Here is a 22841-nt window from a genome sequence, read left to right on the forward strand (position 1 = left end):
CAACTGTACAAAAAATCAAGCCATTCTCCAATTGATAAATGGGCAAGGGACATGAATAGGCAATTTTCAGTCAAAGAAATCAAAACTATTAATAAGCACAAGAAAAAGTGTTTTAAATCTCTTATAATTAGAGAGATGCAAATCAAAACAACTCTAAGGTATCACCTCACACCTAGCAGACTGGCTAACATGACAGCAACGGAAAGCAATGAATGCTGGAGGGGATGTGACAAAGTTGGGACATTAATGCATTGCTGGTGGAGTTGTGCATTGATCCAACCATTCTGGAGGGCAATTTGGAACTATGCCCAAAGGGCGCTCAAAGACTGTCTGCCCTTTGATCCAGCCATAGCACTGCTGGGTATGTACCCTAAAGAGATAATAAGGAAAAAGACACGTACAAAAATATTCATAGCTGGGCTCTTTGTGGTGGCAAAAAATTGGAAAATGAGGGGATGCCCTTCAATTGGGGAATGGGTGAACAAATTGTGGTATATGTTGGTGATGGAATACTATTGTGCTCAAAGGAATAATAAAGTGGAGGAATTCCATGGGAACTGGAACAACCTCCAGGAATTGATACAGAGTGAAAGAAGCAGAACCAGGAGAACATTGTACACAGAGACTGATGCACTGTGGTACAATTGAATGTAATGGACTTCTCCATTAGTGGTAATGCATTGATCCTGAACAACTTGGAAAAATCTATAAGAAAAAACACTATCCACATTCAGAGGAATGGTTGAGGGGATATGGCTGGGATGTAGACTCTAAATGAACATCCTAATGCAAACACCAACAACATGGAAATAGGTTCTGATCAAGGACACAAGTAATACCCAATGAAATTGAGAGTTGGCTGCAAGAATGGTGGGTGGAGAGGAGGGAGGGAAATAATGTAATTATTATAACCAAGGAATAATGTTCCAAATTGACTAAATGAATTAATTCAAATTATAAAAAAATAATTCTATCCTATCCCATAGAGAAGAAAGAGGGGAATAAGAAAGGTGGTGGTGGGAGGAGTGATTCAAAGGAAAACACTTGTATAGAGGGACAGTAAAGGTAAGAGGGTGGAGCAGAATCTATTGGACTTCAATTGAGATTTTAAAAAAGCTGGAGCAGCAATCATGATCCAAGACAAAGTTAAAGCAAAAAAAGAGATCTGATTAAAAGAGATAAGGAGGGTAATTACATCTTGATAAAAGGTAGCATAGACAATGAAATAATATCAGTACTTAACATATATGTACCAAATAGTATAGCCTATAGATTTTTAAAGGAGAAACTAAAGGAGCTTAAGGAGGTAATAGTAAAACTATACTAGTGGGGAAACTTAATCATCTCCCCTCTTCAGAACTAGATAAATCTAACCAAAAAATAAACAAGAAGTGAATGAAATTTTAGAGTATTTAGAATTTAATAATAAATAAAATTTATAATTTAAATTTAATAGACCTCTAGAGAAAATTGAATGGGGATAAAAAGGAATGTCTTTTCAGCAACACATGATACATTTACCAAAACTGATCATGTACTAGGGCATAAAAACTTTACAACCAAATGCAGAAAATCTGAAATAAGAAATGCAACTTTTCCAGATAATAATGCAATAAAAATTATAATCAACAAGTGTTCATGGAAAGCCAAATTAAAAATTGAAAAACAATCTATTTCTTCAAAAGGGGTGAGTCAAAAAACAATTTATAGAAACAATCAATTATTTCATTAGAGAATGACAATGAGAAGACAAGTACCAAATATATGATATAGCCAAAGCAGTAATTAGGGGGAAATTTTATATCTCTGAATGCTTATATCAATAAAATAAAGAAAAAGCTGATCAATGAATTTGGCATACAAGTAAAAATACTAGAAAAAGAACACATTAAAAATCCTCAAAGATTAAATTGGAAACCCTAAAAAATCAAAGGAGAAATTAATAAAATTAAAAGTAAGAGAACCATCACACTAATAAATAAGACTAGGAGTTGGTTTTATTAAAAAAAAAAATCAAATAGAGCATTGGTTAATTTGATTTCAAAAAGTAAAGAGAATCAAATTACCAGTATTAAATTCACCTCCAATGAAGAGGGAATTACAGCAATCATTAAGAATTATTTTGCTAAATTATATGACAACAAATCTTATAATCTAGGTGAAATGGATGAATATCTTTAAAAACGTAATTTTCCCAGATTAACAAAAGAGGAAATGGAACACTATCCCATCTCAGAAAAAGAAATGGAACAAGCCATCAATGAATTCCCTAAGAAAAAATGTGCAGTCATATGGATTCACAAATGAATTCTATCAAACATTTAAAGAACAATAAATCCCAATACAATATAAAGTATTTGGCAAAATATGCATAGAAGGAATCCTACCAAATTCTTTTTATGACAATATGGTGCTGATACCTAAGCCAATGAAGACCAAAAACAGAGAAAGAAAATTACAGAACAATTTCTTTAATGAATATTGATGCCAAAATTATAAATAAAATACTAGCAAAGAGACTACAGCAATATATCCCAACAATTATTCACTATGACCAGGTGGGATTTATACCAAGAATATAAGGGTGATTTAATATTAGGAAAACGATCAGCATACTGACTATATCAATAACCAAACTAGCAGAAATCACACAACTACCTCCACAGATGCAAAAAAAGGCTTCTACAAAATGCAACAGTCATTCTTATTAAAAACACTAGAAAGCATAGGAATAAAAGAAATATAAATTCCTTAAAATAAGTAGTATTTATCTAAATATAAGCAAGTGTAATCTGTAATGGGGATAAGTTAGAAGCCTTCCCAAAAAGATCAGTAGTGAAGTAAGGATGCCCATTATCACCACTATTAATTAATATCGTACTAGAAATCCTAGCTTTAGCAATTAGAGAAGAAATAGTAATTGAAGGAGTTAAAAGCAGGCAAAGAGGAAACTAAATTATAATTCTTTGCAATGATATGATGGTACACTTAGAGGAGCCTACAGAATTAACTAAAATCTAATTGATACAATTAACAACTTTAGAAAAATTGCAGGATACAAAAAAAATCCATATAAAACATCAGTATTTCTACATATTTCCAAAAAAGTCCAGCAGCAAGAGTTAAAGAGAGTTAAAGAGAGAAATTCCATTTAGAATCACTCTAGACAATATAAAATATCTGTGAATGTATTTGCCAAAACAAATGCAGGAGTTATTTGTACACAACCACAAAACACTTTTCACACAGTTAGATCTAAACCATTGGAAAAACATTAATTGCTCATGGATAGGCTGAGCTATGTAGCAAAGGAAAAGAAAATTCATGCAAGAAATGATTGACAGGGCATGAGGCTCAGAATTCTTCCAGGGTTGTCAGGATTCTAAACTGTTGAAGAGACAGTTCCCCAACAGGCACACAGGTCCTGAAGGTGAAACCTGGAAGGTGAAGATCTCATCTCTCCTGGACTCCCCTGGACAGCTAGCAAGCAGCCTCTTTTAATTCCACCATACAAGGTTGAGAGGACATATCCATACACTCTGGTGGACAAAGTGAAACTTGGAGAAACCCTGTTTTCCCTGGTACAATTGAGAACTCAACTGGATCCCTGTACCTGAACTACCAAGGACTCTCTGTGTGTGATAAATCTGGTTCCCTGTTGGTCTTAACCTTAGGAAATGTAGGTATTTAGATTAGAGTATTTTAGTTAGTGGGTTTAATAGTGGGATTAATTGTCAGATGCTAACCTTTTCCCCTCATTCCCAAAACCTTATCCTTATCTGTTAATAAATTCTATATTTATATGTTTATCCCTCTCTGTTACTTTCCTTCCCCCTATCCAAATTATATTTACCTATAACAGTTTGGCAGAGTCAGCTAGGTTTAACAAATTTTAGAAAATTAAATTTTATTTATAGGAAAAACAGTTTCTATAGGGAAGTCAGTTATACAAGTTTGGAATATTCCATCCCCACTCTGAGAGTGGTACATTCCAAGGGTGGGGACCAGCAGAATTCTAAGACTCCAGTTAAAGGGTAGTGACATTTAATAATTAAATACCTTTTTGCCATATGCTTTAGGCAGCCATATTAGAAAAAATTTTTTTTCAAGTTTTTCCCTTTTAGTAATTGTTTGTAAAAATTATTCAGTGTATAATTGAAATATAATATTTTTATTATTGAGATTTAATTTTAACTTACAACAGTGGATTATAATAACTCTTATTCACCTGTATTATCCTTAAATGTAAACATGTCTGGAGACATGGTAACTGATGTTTTGATGGTATTGTGGGAATGCATTTTGCATATCCCATACATTGTGTTTGTGTTGTTCCCTAATGTTTGTTATGTAGAATTGGACTATAGATGGATGAAACTTTTTATGGATATCACAATGAAAACTGTCCTCTCTCATGTCCCCCTATTTTGTATCTCTCTATATGCCACATATAAATATAGACTGGCATTTTTTCTCATTGGTAAATGGTTTAAAGCACTTATGATGTGGTTAGAAAGGATTCAGAGCTCAAACTAATGGTGAAATATATGAAAAAATAACTTGATCAATTAGAACTCTATATAAAAGATAAGCTTCTAAACACAAATAGGTGTAGGGAAAATGTAAAGACTGGTACAGAGTAAAATCTAAACAGGTTACAACAAGAAGAGACTAGAGAGATGGTTACTCTATGTCCTCTAAGAGATCTTCCTGTAGTCTCAAAGAATGAAACATTCACCCCAGAGGACTTGGAGTCCATAAAGAAAAGAATCCCAGGCTTCGTAAATAAACCCAATTGTGTGATCAAAGAGATGGAAAGTGCTATAGACATATTTGACCCCAATTATAATGATTTTGCACTATTAATGAACTATTAATATAAAGGAAATGTAATAAATTTATTGAGGAGACAAGATCAGACCATCTATTAGTACCCTGGTCAGAAAGATACGACATGGACATGAATGAGAGAGCTCAATATGATATTATGAAGGAATGTAGGCAAGCAATTTTGGAAGTCATGGGTCTCTATACCAAAAGACCAAATGCTTGGTCAAAATTTGAAGGAATAAAGCAAAGCCCACAGAAACACCAACTTCATTTTTAGTTTGAATCACAGAGGCTGCTGAGACATATCTTAATATATGGATGTACCTGAAGAGGGGGCAATTTTCCATATAAAAAGGGTCTTTGTAAAAAAATCATACCAAAAATTAAACTATTCTTTAAAAATAATTTGGGATTGGGAGGAAATGAAGCTGGAAGACATTAGATGAAAGGCAACATATCTGACCACAGATAATGATGAAAGATATGAAGATAGAGATGCACAAATGGAAGATCTTAAAAGAAAGCTCAGGGAAGCAAAACTTAAAGCTAAAGAAAGTGAAATAAAAGAGGTTAAGGTAGTGGCTGCATTGAGATCAATAAAGCCTAATAATAATTACTATAAGTCAAGGGATAGGAGATCAGGTCCACAACATTGTTTCCTCTGTAACAGGGGTGGCCATTTTGTGAAAGAATGCCCATTTAGAGGCTAGTTTCAAAGACAAATTAACAGATATGGAGGATATAATAGGAAAAATTGGAATAACAACAATAATTATTATAATAACAATAACAATGGTTGGAATAATAATTATGCAAGGAGAAATAATGGGAATGTGTGTCAAAAAGCCTGTTGCCAAGGAGCCCAAGCACCAGACCTCAACAGAATGCAGGACTGGGTTAAGTCTGGAGCAAGGCCTAAATATAGTCAGGTGGTTAAGGGTGATCAGAGCAAGGGAGCTTGTTCCTTATGAAGGTTTCCCCAATGTAATTCTATAATTAAATCATGGGATAATGAATGGAGAGTAATGAAAATGAGTGTACTGGTAATAAGATTAATGAAGATATAGATGAATTGAATGAATCAAATGATAATATAATTAGTGTTAATAATTGTAAGGAAAAAGAAAATTGTAATATAAATTTAGTAGAAAATTCTAATGAATGTAAAATAAGGGAAAATAGTGAAGAATGTAAACTGGATAATGAAAATGAAATTGTAAATGAGAACAATTTTACCAAGATGGGACAAAAAGGACAAAAGGGAATAACGAAAAAGCTGATGATGGAGTTAAAGATGCAAAATCTTGGGAATATCATGTAGTTCAAGCAGATGTAAACTAGGATGGACAGGAAATGACTGAGCTTTTTACTGATATTATTGTGCTAGCACCAGTATTAGAAACATTTCAACCTCCAAACAGCACAGAACCAGATGTAACTGTGACAATAGGAGATCAGATATATGATCTTTTGGTTGATACTGGAGTCAGTAAATCAGTTTTGCAAAGTCTTTCTAAGAATTATAGAGCTGTAGGTATAATGGAAGTAATAGGAGCTATTGGTAAACCAGAGAGAGTAGCAAAATTACAACCTAAAATGATTACTTTAGGTCCTTTATCTGTGGAGGATGCATTTCTTTGTATGGCAGATTGCCCCATGAATCTTCTAGGTAGGGATTTATTGTGGAAATTACGAGCAACAATCCAATGTACTGATACTGGTGATATCTCATTACATCTACCAGAAGAATTTCTGAAAGCTTTTCCATTGCTGTTCTTAGATTCAGTCAGTACAGAGGATGACTTGGATTCAATCTATCCTATACCTGAGGATATCCCTGAAGATTTATGGTCAAAGTCTTCCACAGATGTAGGTCTATTGAAATCAGCTAGTCCTGTAAGGGTGAGGAATAAGGAAGGACCAGTTCTTTGATTGCCTCAATATCCCTTAAGTAAAGAAGCAATAGAGGATATCAGATCAATCATTGAATCCCTAATCCAACAAGGGATCATAATACCTTGCTTCTCAGAATATAATACACCTATACTTCCAATCAGAAAGCCAAAGCTTGATAAAAATGGCAAAATAGTATACAGAATTCATACAGGATTTAAGAGCTGTAAATGATCATGTGATAAAGACACATCCTATTGTACCAAGCCCAGCTTCTATAATTTCTTCCATTCCAAGTGAGGCAAGATATTTCACCGTGGTAGATTTATGCTCAGCATTTTTCTCGATACAGATTCATGAAGATTCTCAAAAGATCTTTGCTTTTACATGGGAAACAAACTAGAGGACTTGGACTCATCTTCCCCAAGGGTACAACAATTCACCGAGCCAATTCTCACAAATTTTAAATAGAGATCTAAAAACCATAACATTCAAGGAAAGTAAAATAGTGCATTTTGTTGATAATATCCTCCTTGCATCCCCAAGTGCTAAAGTGTGTCTCAGAGATAGCAAGACTCTTTTGATAGAATTATATAAACATGGGCATAAAATCTCCAAGGCAAAATTACAGTGGGTTTTGCCGAGAGTACAATATCCTGGATTTGTGTTATCAGAGGGTTCCAGAAGTATTACACAGAAAATAGCAGACATCCAGAAACAGAGTGCTACTAAGACCAAAAAGCAACTCAGAGCTGTTCTTGGAACAACTGGTTTCTGTAGGCAATGGATACCTGGGTATAGTCAATTAACAAAATGTTTAACAGATTTAATCAGGAATATAGAACCAGAACCTCTGAAACTAAAATCTGAACATCTGCAAGCCTTAAATAAGCTTAAAGAATTCATTTTATCTGCCCCAGATCTGGGTATCCTGGACTATACAAAACCATTTCAACTATCTGTCAGTGAAACAAAAGGTATTGCTTCTGGTGTACTGACACAGACTTTAGGACAAAGTTATCATCCAATTGGATATTATAGTTGTCAGCTTGATCTAATAGCTGCTGGTATAGTTCCTTGTCTAAGGGGTGTGGCAGCTGCAGCTGTGTTAGTCCAGAAGTCAGCAGATTTAGTTTTCGGATGTCCATTGACTTTATATTGTTCACATCAAATAGAAACACTAATGAGGAAATTTTGTACTCAAGCATATTCAGACCAACGAATATCTAAGTGTGAAATTATACTCCTAGGTAGTGAAAACATCCAGTTGAGGAGGTATAATATATTAAATCCAGCTACACTTCTTCCTGATTTGCCAAAGAACGGTGAACCATTACATGAGCGTGGAGATGTAGTAGATCTAGTGGATATACCTAGGATGAATTTTTTTTTTTAAACCCTTACCTTCCTTCTTGGAGTCAATACTGTATATTGGCTCCAAGGCAGAAGAGTAGTAAGGGCTAGGGAATGGGGGTCAAGTGACTTGCCCAGGTCACACAGCTGGGAAGTGTCTGAGGCCAGATTTGAATCTAGGACCTCCCATCTCTAGGCCTGGCTCTCAATCCACTGAGCCACCCAGCTGCCCCCCGGATGAATTTAAAAGACACTCCAATTGAAAATCCAGACTTGGTGTTATTCACTGATGGTTCTTCATATTTGTGTAATGGAATTAGATGTACAGGTGCTGCAGTTGTCACAGAATTTGAGACACTGTGGTATGAATCATTACCTAGTAAACTTAGTGCCCAAGGGGCAGAGTTGGTCACTTTGAAGCAAGCATATCTTCTAGCTGATGGTAAAAGTGCAAATATTTATGCAGACTCTTGTTATGCACTTCCTATATGTCATGCTACAGGACAGATCTGGAAACAACAAGGTTTTATTACTGCATGGGGAAAACCAACTGATAAAACCATTATCAGTATATCATGCAGAAATAATAACTGAATTGTTGGATATTATCTAATCCATTGTAGAAGTCATACTTATGGCAGAGATTCGGTCTCTAAAGGAAATCATAGAGCTAATATAACTGCAAAATTTGCTGCCAGTAATGCTCCAAGTATATGTAATGAATTTGTCAACTACTGAATCTGATGATCTAGAAAAAATTTATGTAGACTCAGAAATTAAAAAGTGGAAGAAGTTTGGAGCAAGGAAAGAACATGGAATATGGGTTGCAGACACTGGAAAACCACTGTTACCAAAAGAGTTGTATAATTATTTGTGTCAAGCCATCCACATAAAGTCATTTTGGTACTCAAGCTATAGTTGACTCTATAAAAAAGCAATGAGTAGCTCCTGGAATAAGTACTGTAGCTAATAAGATCTGTACAAGCTGTTCTGTTTGCCAAAAATTCAATCAAGGGGCATTCAGACAGAAAGGTTTATTTAGGTGGTAGACCTTTAGCATATTGTCCATTTGAGTCTGTAAATTGATTACATCACTATACCAAAAGCTGGAAGATACAAGTTTTGTCTGATAATAGTAGACAGATTAACTAAGTGGCTTGAAGCATTTCCATGAAACACAAATATAGCTAGCTTTGTGGTAAGTGTTAAGAAAATTATTCCTAGGTAAAATATTGTTTAAAAAAAAAAAGAAAGAAAATTATTCCTAGATTTGGAGTACCACTTATCTCATTTCACCCAGGATATCCTGAAAAGAGTCTATGAGAATCTAGGAATAACACCAACATATCATATTCCTTATTACCCACAAAGTTTAGGTCAAATAAAGTGTGTAAATAGGGAACTCTCAAGACTATGGTGGGGAAGATCTGTAATGAAACTCATCTAAAATGGCCAGATATTCTTCCCATAGCTTTGTTTTGGTTGTTTTGGTACTAGACCAAGAGCAGATTTACACGTATCATCCTATGAAGTGCTCTTTGGACCTGCTCCACTACAGGCAAAGACTTATAAGACAATCTATACATCTCTCTTAGGAGGAGATTGTCAACTTGCTTCCTACTTAAGTGCTTTACAACAACAACTCAAAGAATCACATGATATGAGAATATTGATCCAAGGTGGTCCATTGGATTATTCTTTCCATAATTTCAAACCAGGAGATATGGTATATGCTAAAACATCAGCAACTCAAGAGAGTTGGCTAGGTCCTTACACCATTGTGTTAGTATCTCTATCTTCAGTAAAAGTTTTGGATAGAGATTCATGGTATCATTGTTCACATATAAAATTAGCACATGGTATAAATAATGAAAATGTACAAATTATTGAACAAGAAGAAATTGAAGAATAAATAGTGGAAAGTGAGAATCATCAGTCAAATTGAGTCTGCAGTCAAAAAGATCAGTAAGGAGAGGACCATTCCAGTGGAAGAGGACAATGCAGATCAAGAGGAGAATACAGGAAATTAATGGATATTGTCAAAAGACTGAAAACTTTATAAATTTAAAGACTTTGAGAAACTTGTAATGAAAAGGATCATTGGATTAATGGACTAATGAATTAAAATTTTGGGTAATGAATCATAACACAAAACAACATGACACATATTCCCAAACATTCATAAATATATTTACTACCATGGAGTTGGAGAAGAATTATTCAAGCAAGATGAGATTAAAACAGGAGGAAAAAATCTGAAGTAGTGGTAAGTATATAATATGCAACAGTAACACTAACATAATACTAGCAAAACAACATAACATAGCAAAACATAAATACAAATACATAAACATGGTTAGGTTACATTGATTTGCTATGTGAAGGAGTAAAACAATGTATAGTTAGGGTACTAACAATGTTTTAAGTAGTTATAAATTAGTTACTAACAAAAATTAGGTAGATACTTAATTTAGTATAGAAATATAAGTAGACAGGAGAATCTTATTAAGATAGGGCTTTAGTTAAAGATTAAAATTTAAGATAAAGCAGATAAAGTACTGACTTGCATTACAACATATATAATAACAACATAACACAAATAACATAACATCACATATCACACAAAATTGTAAATACACATGTAAATAGTGTGTATAAAAGGATTGTAAATTAACTGTTTATAGTGTACATATAACCACATGTAACATACATGTATCACATATGTATGTGAGTTATGTGTAGCACACGTGCATATATTCTATGTATGTACTGTGTGTATATGTGTATATATGTAAAATTTATGTAAATAGAATGCTTATGCACCTATTGTTACATGTAGTTTGCATAAGTGAGTTTAATGTTTTGGTTTGATTTCTGTGTAAAATTTATGCAATGTGTTTATTGTAATTTTCAAAAAAAATTTTCTCTAGGTTTGTTATTATGCATTACAATAGTAGTAGTATGTTTTGTATTAGTTGATAAAAGTAGTATCTATAAGTTTAATGTTTGCATGGAAGTTGTGTTTATCTTTTGCTTTTGATGTTATTTGTTGTGCTTTTGCATATGTTTGAAATTTGTATTTGTTCGTTATTTAATTCCTTTTTTTTCCTTTCCTTGATGAAATCACTAGAATAGGATAGTATGAGATAGGTTAAGATAGTTGAGTGTAGGTGGTTTGTTATTTTGGGTAGATATTTTAGTTTAAGTAATCTGTAAGTAAGTTAATTTGTGCACAAATGCCAAAATAATGTTTTCAACACAATTTAGGCTTTGTGCAAAGGGGGGGCTGTAGCAAAGGAATATAAAATTTATGCAAGGAATGATTGACAGGGCATGAGACTCAGAATTCTTCCAGGGCTGTCAGGATTCTAAACTGTTGAAGAGACAGTTCCCCAACAGACACACTGGACCTGAAGGTAAAGCCTGGAAGGTGAAAATCTCATCTCTCCTGGACTCCCCTGGACAGCTAACAAGCAGCCTCTTTTAATTCCACCATACAAGGTTGAGAGGACATATCCATACACTCTGGTGGACAGAGTGAAACTGGAGAAACCCTGTTTTCCCTGGTACAATTGAGAACTCAACTGGATCCCTGTACCTGAACAACCAAGGACTCTCTGTGTGTGAGAAATCTGGTCCCCTGTTGGACTTAACCATAAGAAACATAGGTATTTAGATTAGAGTATTTTAGATAGTGGGTTTAATAGTGGGGTTGTCAGATGCTAACCTTTTCCCCTCATTCCCAAAACCTTACCCTTATCTGTTAATAAATTCTATATTTATATGTTTATCCCTCTCTATTACTTTCCTTCCCCCTATCAAAATTATATTTACATATAACAGTTAATATATAATAAAAATTACAATCCTACATAACTTACTCAGTGCCGTGGCAATCAAACTACCAAAAAAACTATTTTATTGATCTAGAAAAAATAATAACAAAATCTATTTCGAAGAACAAAAGATCAAGACTGTCATCATGGGAATTAATGAAAAAAAATTTTTTTGAAGGATAGGGGCCTACCAGTACCAGTTTTTAAACTGTATTGTAAAGCAGCAATCATCAAAATGATCTGGTACTGGCTGAAAAACAGAAGCAGAAGGGTAGATTAATGGAATATATTAGAGGTAAATAACCTCAGCAATCTAATGTTTGATAAACCCAAAGATCCCAGCTTTTCAGATATGAACACCATTTGACAAAACTCCTGGGATATTTGGAAAACAGTATGGTAAAAATCTGATTTAGATCAATATCTTAGACCCTATACTAATATAAGGCCAAAATGGGCGCATGATTTAGACATAAAGAATACTGTAAGTAAATTAGGGGAACATAGAATAGTTTACCTGTCAGATCTAAGAAGAAGGGAAGAATTTATATGAATAAACAAGAGATAACGAGCATTACGAGATGTGTGATTAATAATTTTGATTATATTAAATTAAAAAGGTCTTGTACAAACAAAACCAATGCAACCAAAATTAGAAGGGAAGCAACAAACTGGGAAAAAAATTTTATAACAAATTTCTCTGAGAAAGGTTGCATTTCTCAAATATATAAAGAATTAAATCATATTTATGAGAATTCAAGTCATTCCCCAATTGCACATGGTCAAAAGGACGAATAGGCAGTTTTCAGAAGAAGAAATCAAAGCTATCAATAATCATACAAAAAATGTTCTAAATCCTTCTTGATTAAAGAAATAAATGCAAATTAAAACAACTCTGGGGTACTACCTCACATTAGCAGATTGGCCAATATGACAGTAAAGAAAAATGATAAATGTTGGAGGGGATGTGACAAAATTGGAACACCAATGAATTGCTGGTGGAATTGTGAACTGATCCAAACATTCTGGAGGGCAATTTGGAATTATTCCTATAGGGGTATAAAACATTGCATATCCTTTGATCTTGTAATACCATTAATAGATCTATCTCTCAAAGAGGAAAAAAAAAGGAAAAGAACGTACTTGCACAAAAATATTTAAAGCTGCTTGTTTAATTGTGGCAAAGAATTGGAAATTAAAGGGATGTGCATCTATTAGGTTATGGCTGAAGAAATTATGGTATATGATGGAGATATAATACTATTATGCTATATGGAATGATGAACAGGATGATTTCAGAAAGAGCTGGAAAGACCTATGTGAACTGATGCAGAGTGAAAGAAGCAGAACCAAGAGAACATTGTATACTCTGTGGAACAACCAAATGTGGTAAACTGAGCTACTCTCAGCAATACAAAGATCCAGGACAATTCTGAGGGACTTAGGACAAAGAATGGTAACTGTCTCTTGGGGAAGAATTGTTGGAGTAAGAATGCAAATGAAAACATGTGATTTTTTCAGTTGGCTATTTGGTTTTGTGTTTTATAAGATTATTCACATACAAAAATGAACAATATGGAAATGTTTTGCATGATAATACATGTATATCCCAGACTGAGTTATTTGCCAGTTCTGGGAGGGGGAAAGAAGAAGGGAGGGAGACAATTTGGATCATGTAACTTTGGAAAACTTATGTGGAAATTTATTACATGTAATTGGTAAAAAATTAATTAATTAAAAAAAACAAAGAATTATATAAAGAATAAGTTTGTCCTCACAAGAAAAATGAGGAGATTCTTCCCCTGTCCCTAATGCTTTTGCAGAAGTGGCAGACCCAGGGGTATGGCACATTACATATAATGTTATATATTTTTTCAATATATTAATCAGTTTTGAAAAAAAAAAGTTTTTGTCCTTGGGGACAGCTCTGAGTGAAGGAGGGGAATATCAAGAAAAATACATGTTAATGTAAAACAAGATATCAATAGAAGTCTACTTAAAACACCAACTCAAGCATGGTGATGGCCCAGTGACCCCATCAGGTAGACAGAAGTCACAGCTGAGAGGGTTGATGTTTGCCCACAGTCACACAGGGATGTGTTGGAACTGACAGGAAAGCACAATGCTATTTCTTCATGATTTAAGTCGCCTGTTACAGTCATAGACTGGGGAACATACACTTTGGTTCAAAAAGACACATAAAGAGAAGATGATGGAAATTCCCTGTGGAAAGAAGGGCCCCAACCAAATACCTCCATCCTTCGATCCAGTTTCAGCCGAGTTGCCCACCACTTGGACTTCTCTGTACAGTTGCTATTCTCCTTCTGTTCTTTCTGGATTAAATTAAACTCTTCCAAGGCCGAACTCAGAGGCAGCTTTTAAAATGTAATTGGGAAATGTTTTATAAAATATAAATTAAAAATATATCCTAGATAATGTCAATTCATGGTTTTCTAAGACAATGAGAGCAGCAAGGATCAGTTTCTTCTTTTCAATCATGCAAAGCATATTTCAGTATTGTTCATTTTTATAAGTGAATAATCATATAAAATCAAAACCCATATAAACAAGTGAAAAATTTCAACTGCATTCTGACTCCAACAGTTCTTTCTCAAAGGCAGCTTTTTAAGAGAATATTTGCTGGAGTCCCTTTATTCCACTTTCATCCCCCTTCTCTACCCCAAAGTAACATCCAACACTGGCCACGAGCTCTTGTTTTCAGCCCTGGTACCAACCTTTGTTTGGGCAGTGGGTATCTGAATGGTGACGGGGGGAGTGTTCTTTTCCAGCCGTGTCAATAGTAATGTATCCCTGACAGTTCCAGACTGGAGGCTGACCAAAGCCAGCACACACACTGTCACTCCTATGACAAAAATGCATGCATACAATTTTGTCAGCTACTAGAAGAGAAACTCTGATTTCTATTTTTGACCCAGGTTACATCTTCTCTTCTTTATAAAGGCTTGCCAAAATCATAGTGATTTTTCCCTCCTCTGAACTCCTAGGGAATTCATGATTCAATGGTATGGCCAACAAAAGGCAGTTCATAAGACCTTTTTTAAAATCCTAACCTTCTGTATTAGAATTTATTGACCTGCTCAAGGTGACACAGCTAGAAAGTGCTTGAGAACAGATTTGAATTCAGGACCGCTTGTGATCAGGCCTGGCTATCCACTGAGCCACCTAGCTGCCCCTCATTTAAAGCACCAAACAATCTGACACAACCTACCAGCCCAGCTTCACTGGATATGACTATCTGTTCCTGACAGCCAAATTGGCCTTGTCTCTGATGCTCAAATAGCTTCTTTTTCCATATCTTTGCTTTTAAAACCCTTACCTTCCATCTTGGAATCAATGCTAAGTCAATACCTGGGCAAAAGATTGGTAAGGGCTAGGCATGTGGGGTGATCTAGGGAGAGTCTGAGGTCACATTTGAACCCAGAACCTCCCATCTCTAGGCCTAGGACCATATTCACCGAGGCACCTTGCTGTCCTCCTCTTTAAACATGATCTTATGCACAAGGTTTCCTTCATCTGCCCAACTAGTCACAGTCCCTTGCACTGACTACTATGCAGAGAGCTATGTGGCTCGGCCCCTGGTTTCTGAGCCTGCTGTGTCTGTATGTCCTTGCCTGCTTGCAGAGTGCTCCTACATCAAGAGGCACATGGTGGGGATGTAATAAATTCGAGTCACCCTCGAGATGCTGGTACAAAGTCCTATCTAGGAAAGGATGGCCTAACTGTGGGGCAGAGGAGCAAACAGAAGTAATAGCACACCATTCCACTCCAGGCTTTGTCTCTTTTCCTTCAGGTGTTTTCATGAAGGAAAGGGACAGACAGAGTGCTCTGTATTTTGTGGGCAGCCCTGGAAGACATGTCCTTCTTCCTTACCCCGTCTGACCACCTTGGACACAAGTTCCAGGACCTACAAACCCAGATCCATGAACAGCCAAAGCTCTAAATGTGCTACAGCTAGGACACAAGGCCCTCAAGCCTACCGCTAGGCATCTGAGCCAGAAGCTCCTGGAAGCTCTCCTTCTCGGGCTGCGGGAAGCAGCCACTGGTGGGTGTCCTGAATGAAAAGAGGTGCTGCAGGCGGCCAAAGGGGACCCCTCTGGGCTCTTCCTGTAGGCTCAGGCCCTGGAGCTGCTCCACCACATCTGCTGCTTGCCGCTTCTGGGCTTTGCTATGAGTGGCCAGGGCCAGGAAGAAAGGTGGGAGGAAAGCAGGTTAAGCAGCTTCTAGCCTTGCCTCTCAGACCCTCCTCTGAAGGCTTAAGCCCCAGGGGAGAGGGGTCCTCAAAACAAGACGCAGACTCCCAAGAACTCAGAAAGGGGAAAGTTACTCACTGGAGATGACGGTGCACGGTGGTGAGCAGCTGGTGCCGAGAGGTGATGGACATAGACTCAGTGACCAACAAGGCAGTGGTGTGGGGGTCCCGGTGTCCCAGGCACAGAGCAAGGAGACGACACAGCTGAGCATAGAGCTCACTCGGGGGGCAGTGGCTGACACAGCGGAAGGCAATGCTCAGGGAGTCATAGATGGATTCGAGGGTGGGCTGGCCTGGGACGGGGCAGAGTACTTTTCATTGGGATGTCTCCACATCTAGAGAGACCTCTGCACCCTTCCCTCCTACCTGCCCTTGTAGCTTCTCGTGCCCTGAAGGGTACCTGGGCCCCTCTACCCTCTCCAAGCTGCTCCACTCACCAAAGGCTGCTGGGGTAGATGCAGGCCTGGTCTGGGGACCATGCTGACTTCGATCACCTTCCCTCTTCTCTAGGGGTGGGAAAGGTGGCACTTCCTTGCTGGCATCTCGTCTCACCACTTCACACTCTCCCATGGCAGTGTCCTGCCAGGCATTCTGTCCTGCTGGGGGCAGAGCTCTGAGCTGTCACTCCACCCCACTTCCGCCCTGCCCTATGACCTCGTTGTCCCCTCCAGTCCCCCAGGACCATTCCTCCTGCCTCCTTGTGAAACATTGTATTTACAGTTCCCCCTAAAGACAACACTCAAATTCTAGGCAGTCCTGCATCCTCCCTCCATCATACCTGAGGCTCTGCCTCCCTCATCGGAATCTTGCAGCATCTCCACACTCATGTCCAGTTTCGTGGTTGTCTGTTCTTCAGGAATGGTCCTCATGAGCTCCACGTCTACATTGGCCTGCCGTCGAAGGGCCCTCTGAGGGACTTGCTCCTCGACCCCCACTTTGTGGCTCTGGCGAGTTCGCCTGATGCAGGCAGACTGGTCCCCAGAGCCCCCTGGATCACCTTGGGCATCCGTCTTCAGCCTCAAGGCCCTGCCCCCCCTCCCCCTGCCTCGAGGGGCAGCTCCTCGTCTCTTGGGTTTTTCAGCCAGTCCATGGGAAGGGGGACGATCTTCATCGTCATCGCTAAAGTTCACCTAGCCATGGGAAAAATGGGAAATACAGATACATAGCTAGAGCCACACAGCTCAGGAATTCCATGTTGCCCCTCCATCTACACGCACACTTGGTCTTTGCTCAGTGGTCCCAAAAGCAAAGAAGGAAAGACCAAGAGAGTTTCCTGTCTGGAATGTTCCCAGTCTGTCTGAAGTCCTGAATGTTAGTGATTGTGTTTTATGATATACCTGGCACACAACAAGCACCTGACGGAACAACAAACACCCCAAACCCTCCATCTAGTTGAGTTCCTCTACTTTACCTTCAGACGAGTTTGGACTCTGCACCTCACCCTCGGGGCCTTGGCTAAATCGGATTTGCCTTGGCTAGAAAGTTCCTCATCAAACACTGTGAAGGATGCATGGGGGCCAGCCTGACCTGGCTGCTTCGGGGTACAAGGCTTCCTGATGGGCTTTGGCCCAGCTGAAGGCTTCTCACCCAGCTCCTCTGGGGAGGGAGTGTGGAGGGCCAAGTCACTAGAGGCCGTTTGTTTGCCTCTTTCTCCTGGACCATTTTGGCTCTGATTTTTAGAAGACTTTGACATCTGGGAGAGCTTTGCTGCTGGAGGTTGCCAGGCCCAAGTGTTCCCAAAGAGCTGAGTGGTACAACAGCTGAGACTGGATAGTGTTGCCAGGCTCTTTGTCACAAGAAGGCTGGCATGCCAGGGGTTCAGGAAAGGAGTCCTGGAAGCAACAAAATTCAGGCCAGTCTCAAGGATGTCCCAGAGGCCTTTGTCCGGTGGATGGTTTATGCCTTCCAGGGCTAAATGAGCATAAGCCTGAGCAATGAGGTCCTCTAAGAATCCTGGAGCAGGTGAGGGGGATGCTTCTTGGCTCAAAGTAGCTTGTAAAACCTGTGCCAGATGATGTGTGGCCCCTGGGCATCTCCTGAGCACAGACCGTAACATGTCCAGGCCTTTGGCCTGATGACCGGAGGACAGTTCTGCCCCGGCAGAGACTAGCAGCCACCGAAGGCAGACAACTACCAGAGCAGGGTCAGTACAAAGAATGCAGCTGCAGGAAAGCGAGTGGGAAAGGAAGGCAGGGCAAGGCCGAGGCTTGCTTTTCAGAACAGGGGAGGACACTGAGGGGCCAGGATCCTTCTCCACAGTGGCTACCAGCTGCAGAGCAGGACCCTTCAGGAAGGCTTCCTCTTCAGATAGCTTGGAACCGGGCTGTATGCGAGGCTCCTGTTGTCCTTTCTGGGGATGGATCCTTTTCACAGTGTTTGGCAGCTGGGCTATCCCTTCGAACTCTGGGGAGGTTAAGAAGCTAAATCAAGTAGGAGTTGGACAAGAAAACTTCTAAAATCCCATCAAACATGAAATCATTAAACCTCAGGACAGGAGGATTATCTTGAAAGGTCATCCTTCTGTCTCAAAGTGTTGCCAAATCAACCATTCCAGATAGCATCTTTGAATTATAAGCTGAAGGGGAAGTCCACTGTCTCAGGTCTCCTATGGTTATACTTAAGTATGACAGGAATAAAGTGACTCCTTATTTCTAATCTCAATTCTTTATGCAGGTTGTCACTTGAAAATTTGCTCTGGAGTCAGGGATTAATCTGCTCAGAAGAGACCAAGTTTGAGCTACTCCATCCATCTTATCCTTCTCACCAACCTCTGCAGCTTGAGGCCTTCAGTCACTCACCTGTACTAGACCCAAGCAGAAACAGCACTTGCTCTAAGTCCGACTGGCAAAGGTCAAGATCATTTCGGGCTAGTTCTAGTTCTCCCTTTAGCACCAGGAACAGGGAACACCTTTTGGAGGGAGGAGTGTATAGGAGGAAAAATAAGCCATCAGTAGGCTTTCTTTTTTAATTTTTCCCCTGTGATTGCCATTGTCCCTCTCTTATGACATCCACAGTTTCTTTCCACTTCTACCAAATCCTATCTCCTAAGAGTTTGGTTGGGATGGTTGGGCTGAACATCCCAATCCCCTGGGCGAAGGTAGCTTGAAAGGGAAGGAACAGAACCCTACACTGTGGGTATCAGGGAGTCCACAGGATTGGACTTTTCCCCAAGGACAAAGGAAAGCTTAAGAGTCATTGCCTTCCTCCCTTCCCCACCCTGTCCCCAGCACTCACTGGCGAACACACTGCAGCTTCATGGCAAGCCTCAGTGCCTCCAGGCAGAAGGCCTTGGCTTCACTTACAGTGCCCAGGCGTCCCAACAAGGTTACCAGCTTCTCTGAGCATCCCAGGACCTCTGCAAGAACTTGCCACTTCTGTACTAGGTTCTCACCTATACCAAAGGTAGGAAGATATTGCTGCATCCCCAACCACAGGCATTGCCTTCATCTAGTCCCTGCATCCTGAACTTCAAAGGACACCCCCACCCCCAAAACCTATTGACAAGTCTGAGAAAGAAGGAAAGGACCAGGAACAACAGGGTGGCTCAGTGCAATGAGAGCCAGGCCCAGAGATGGGAGGTTTTGAGTTTAAATCTGGCCTCAGACACTCCCTAGCTGTGTGACCCTGAGTTAACCCCCACTGCCTAGCTCTTACTGTTCTTCTGCCTTGGAACCAATATATAATATTGATTCTAAGATGGAAGGCAATAGTTATATAAAAATAAAAAAAGGACCTACCATAGTCAAGAAAGGCAGCGTCCACTGCTGACTGCTGAACAAAGAGCAAGTCTCTGCCCATCAGAAGGATGATAATGCTTCGAAGGAGCTTGTGGGACTCAATGAGAGCTATCTCAGAGGTTTGCCAGCCTGTGTATGGAAATGGGGCCGGAAGAAGCAGGAAAAAGAAAAAGGTTATGGGCAGAACTTCCCCAAGTTCAGAATAAGTACAAATCTCATTAGCATTTCTAGGGAATGGATGAAGAGTGGCTACTTAGCTCTACAGAGAGTAGATCCTAGATAAGTCTAGACTCCTAGATCTAAACCAATAATAAAGGAAGAAATAAAGATGAGCCAGAGATTGCATTGGTAGTTTGGAAACTAGCCACTGAAATAAACAGGTTCCCTTGAACCATGCATGGAAAGACTCTTCCCAAGGTGTCTCTGGTGCATGGAAGTGCCCTTGCTCTTTCTCTCACATAGGCATGTACCTTGAGTATAAAGTTGCTCCCACTGCTGGACAGAAAGACTGCTCGAGGGAAGACTAAGGTAGACAGCCACCACCTGCAAAGCCTGGACCCGAAGCAAGTACCAAGCCTTAGAAGATTTTTGAAGGGTTGAATCCCGTACCACAGACAGCAACAAAGAGAGGCCTTCAGTCACCTGGGAAGGGTAGTGCAGAAAACATGCACAAACATCTATCAGGAAACAATCAATACCACTTCCACTTCCAACCTCTCTGAGGATATATGGCCCTCTAAGAAATGGAGTACTAAAGTCCATATCTTCTCACAGAAAGACTGAGTGGTCTTATCCTACTTCAAGAGGAAAAGGATGGAAACCATCCCTTCTCAGTTAGGTATGTCTCTACCTTGCCTCTCCATCCCCACCCAAGAATACCCTACAGATTATATGAGTCCCCAAACTCTTTTCCCAAAAACAGAAGTGAAGAGGCACCTTTTTCTGGAGGCAGTAAAGCTGACTTCGAAGTAGGGCACAGGTTTGGGTGTGGAGCAAGTATCCATCACTGGTGTGATCACTGAGCTGCAGACTGGACTCTGCCTCCTCCAAGTAGAACTAGAGGAACAATATGAGAATTGTTACCAGAAAAAGCAACAAGTGGCTAAGATAAAATAATGTCATTAAAGCACTGAAAAAGATATAGACAGTTAAGAAGTTCTAGGTCATAATTTTTACTTATAATTTTCATCATCAATCTGACAGGTAAACTATTCTATGTGCCCCTAATTTATTTATAATAAACTTTTAAAAAGGTACAGTTTAAAGACTTCTCATCCTGCTGTTTTTGCCCATTCTCCAAACTCCTTATTGTATGAGTGTCATGAGGCATAAGAATAAGTTCTAGGGAAGATAGATGACCCCTGTTCCATTAGCTAATCTGCAAAGAGAGAGAGGGCATCAGAATTATTCCCTCCCCTAAGCACAAGGCAAGGCTGGCCTAGTACTCACCTGAGCATAGCCGGGACAGTCTAGTGTCAGAAGGAGCCGAGTGATATGGCAGGAGGCACTGGCTGCTCTAATGTAGTCCTTAACATTTTCTGAGAGAGTACGGAGCAACAAGTGTGTCTCCAGAGCCTGTAGGGGCTAAGAACCCAGGAATGGTTTAACCAAGAACACCAGAGGTACCAACACCTTTTCTAACCTTAACCATCTATTCCCCAAAGCCCCTTGGAGTCTTAGTCCTGGCCACAGGGCCAGGCTGAGATTCTGTTTCAAAAAAGGTAGTTCTTGACCCCTAACCCAGCAACAAAGAAATACTAAGAAGAATACACCAAAATTTGGAGTTCTTGGGATTTCCCACCAAGATTTCAAAACAGAAAAAATGTGGAATGTGAGAGAACTAGAGACCACAAGTCTCTCTGACCTTCTAAGGTTGATCCTAGGTTGTCTGGGAAGCTATATCCAGAAAATTAAGTTTCTTCATGCCAGAGATATTCATTCAGTTATTTACCAAATACTGCTCCATGTTAAGGCACATTGTGGTAAGTACTGAAAACAATGTCCCTCTATTACCTTGGCCACCATCTGATAGAGAGCAGCCAGGATCTGGAGGGAGGCAGTGGTCTGTTGTAGACATCTCACGGTGGGCACCTGCCCTTTTTTTAGCATCTCCTTCCAAAGGGCCAGTGCCTGATCTAAACATTTAGACTGAGCTGAAAAACAGAAAAGATATTAAAGCTGGCTTCAGAACATGAAAGACATAGACACTAGTGAGAGAAAATCTAGAAAAAAGAAACCCCTTTCCCCATGCATGCCAACCCTACTTCCACCTTATCTGTATCTATTCTTAAGATGTAATTAAGTGATCCCATCTCATCCAGAACTTTAGTCAGCAAGACCTTGGCCCCCTAGCTTCCCATGCTCCTAAAGCCCTCACCAGCATCCACAGCCAGATTGAAGGCAATGCTACTGTAGAGGAAATGGTCATCCTGGATTTTATCCTCATAGTTCAAGTCATTGGTTTCCAATTCTATCGAGCTGGGCTGCAACTTCAGCCTCAAGTCCTGTTCAATGCCCTGAGAAAGAGAAAAGCAGGGAGTGCTATGGATCTAGGCTCAGGGCAGTGGCCCCACTTCCCCCTCCTGATCCAGACTCACTTTCTGCATTTTGGTCTCCAGGCTACAGATGTAAAGCCACAGCAAAGCCTGTGCCTTATCATCCAAAAACTGGTCTGTGGCCTGGCCTTCCGGCTGTACAGACTCTAACAGTTTCAGGGCCTCCTGCACAGCCTCCAAAGCTGAGCTGTATGGAAGAAAGGCAAGGGATGAATGTTAGTGGGAGCATGGTGAGAGTCCCAGCAAGATGCCCACTGAGGAATCACTAAGGTCAGGCAGCTTAAGGTCAGTCCCATTGGCATCAGGATTATTAGAGGACAGAGCAGAGTCAAAAGGCAGTCTCTACCCCATCCCAATCTTTATTTCT

At 39.4% G+C, this 22841-nt stretch overlaps 1 protein-coding gene across 5 annotated transcripts in view; it reads right to left on the bottom strand.

Annotated features, from left to right (window-relative positions):
• ESPL1 (extra spindle pole bodies like 1, separase) overlaps positions 1-22841 on the bottom strand; it is a 48996-nt gene that overhangs the window by 7775 nt on the left and 18380 nt on the right. For 4 of the 5 annotated variants that reach the window (XM_056798122.1, XM_056798125.1, XM_056798126.1 and 1 more), the window contains exons 9-24: positions 22517-22661; positions 22297-22435; positions 21933-22072; positions 21369-21503; positions 20856-20975; positions 20390-20561; positions 19920-20048; positions 19417-19573; positions 18981-19090; positions 17594-18585; positions 16961-17312; positions 16620-16781; positions 16262-16475; positions 15911-16098; positions 14648-14775; positions 14165-14287 (exon numbers count right to left, since the gene is read on the bottom strand). In XM_056798122.1, the coding sequence (XP_056654100.1) occupies positions 14165-14287; positions 14648-14775; positions 15911-16098; positions 16262-16475; positions 16620-16781; positions 16961-17312; positions 17594-18585; positions 18981-19090; positions 19417-19573; positions 19920-20048; positions 20390-20561; positions 20856-20975; positions 21369-21503; positions 21933-22072; positions 22297-22435; positions 22517-22661 (3406 nt within the window). The remainder of the gene's footprint in view (positions 1-14164; positions 14288-14647; positions 14776-15910; positions 16099-16261; positions 16476-16619; positions 16782-16960; positions 17313-17593; positions 18586-18980; positions 19091-19416; positions 19574-19919; positions 20049-20389; positions 20562-20855; positions 20976-21368; positions 21504-21932; positions 22073-22296; positions 22436-22516; positions 22662-22841) is intronic. The other variant, XM_056798123.1, reaches the window with a different exon arrangement.

The sequence above is a fragment of the Monodelphis domestica genome, chromosome 5, assembly GCF_027887165.1.
Source record: "Monodelphis domestica isolate mMonDom1 chromosome 5, mMonDom1.pri, whole genome shotgun sequence".
Classification (NCBI taxonomy): Eukaryota; Metazoa; Chordata; class Mammalia; order Didelphimorphia; family Didelphidae; genus Monodelphis; species Monodelphis domestica.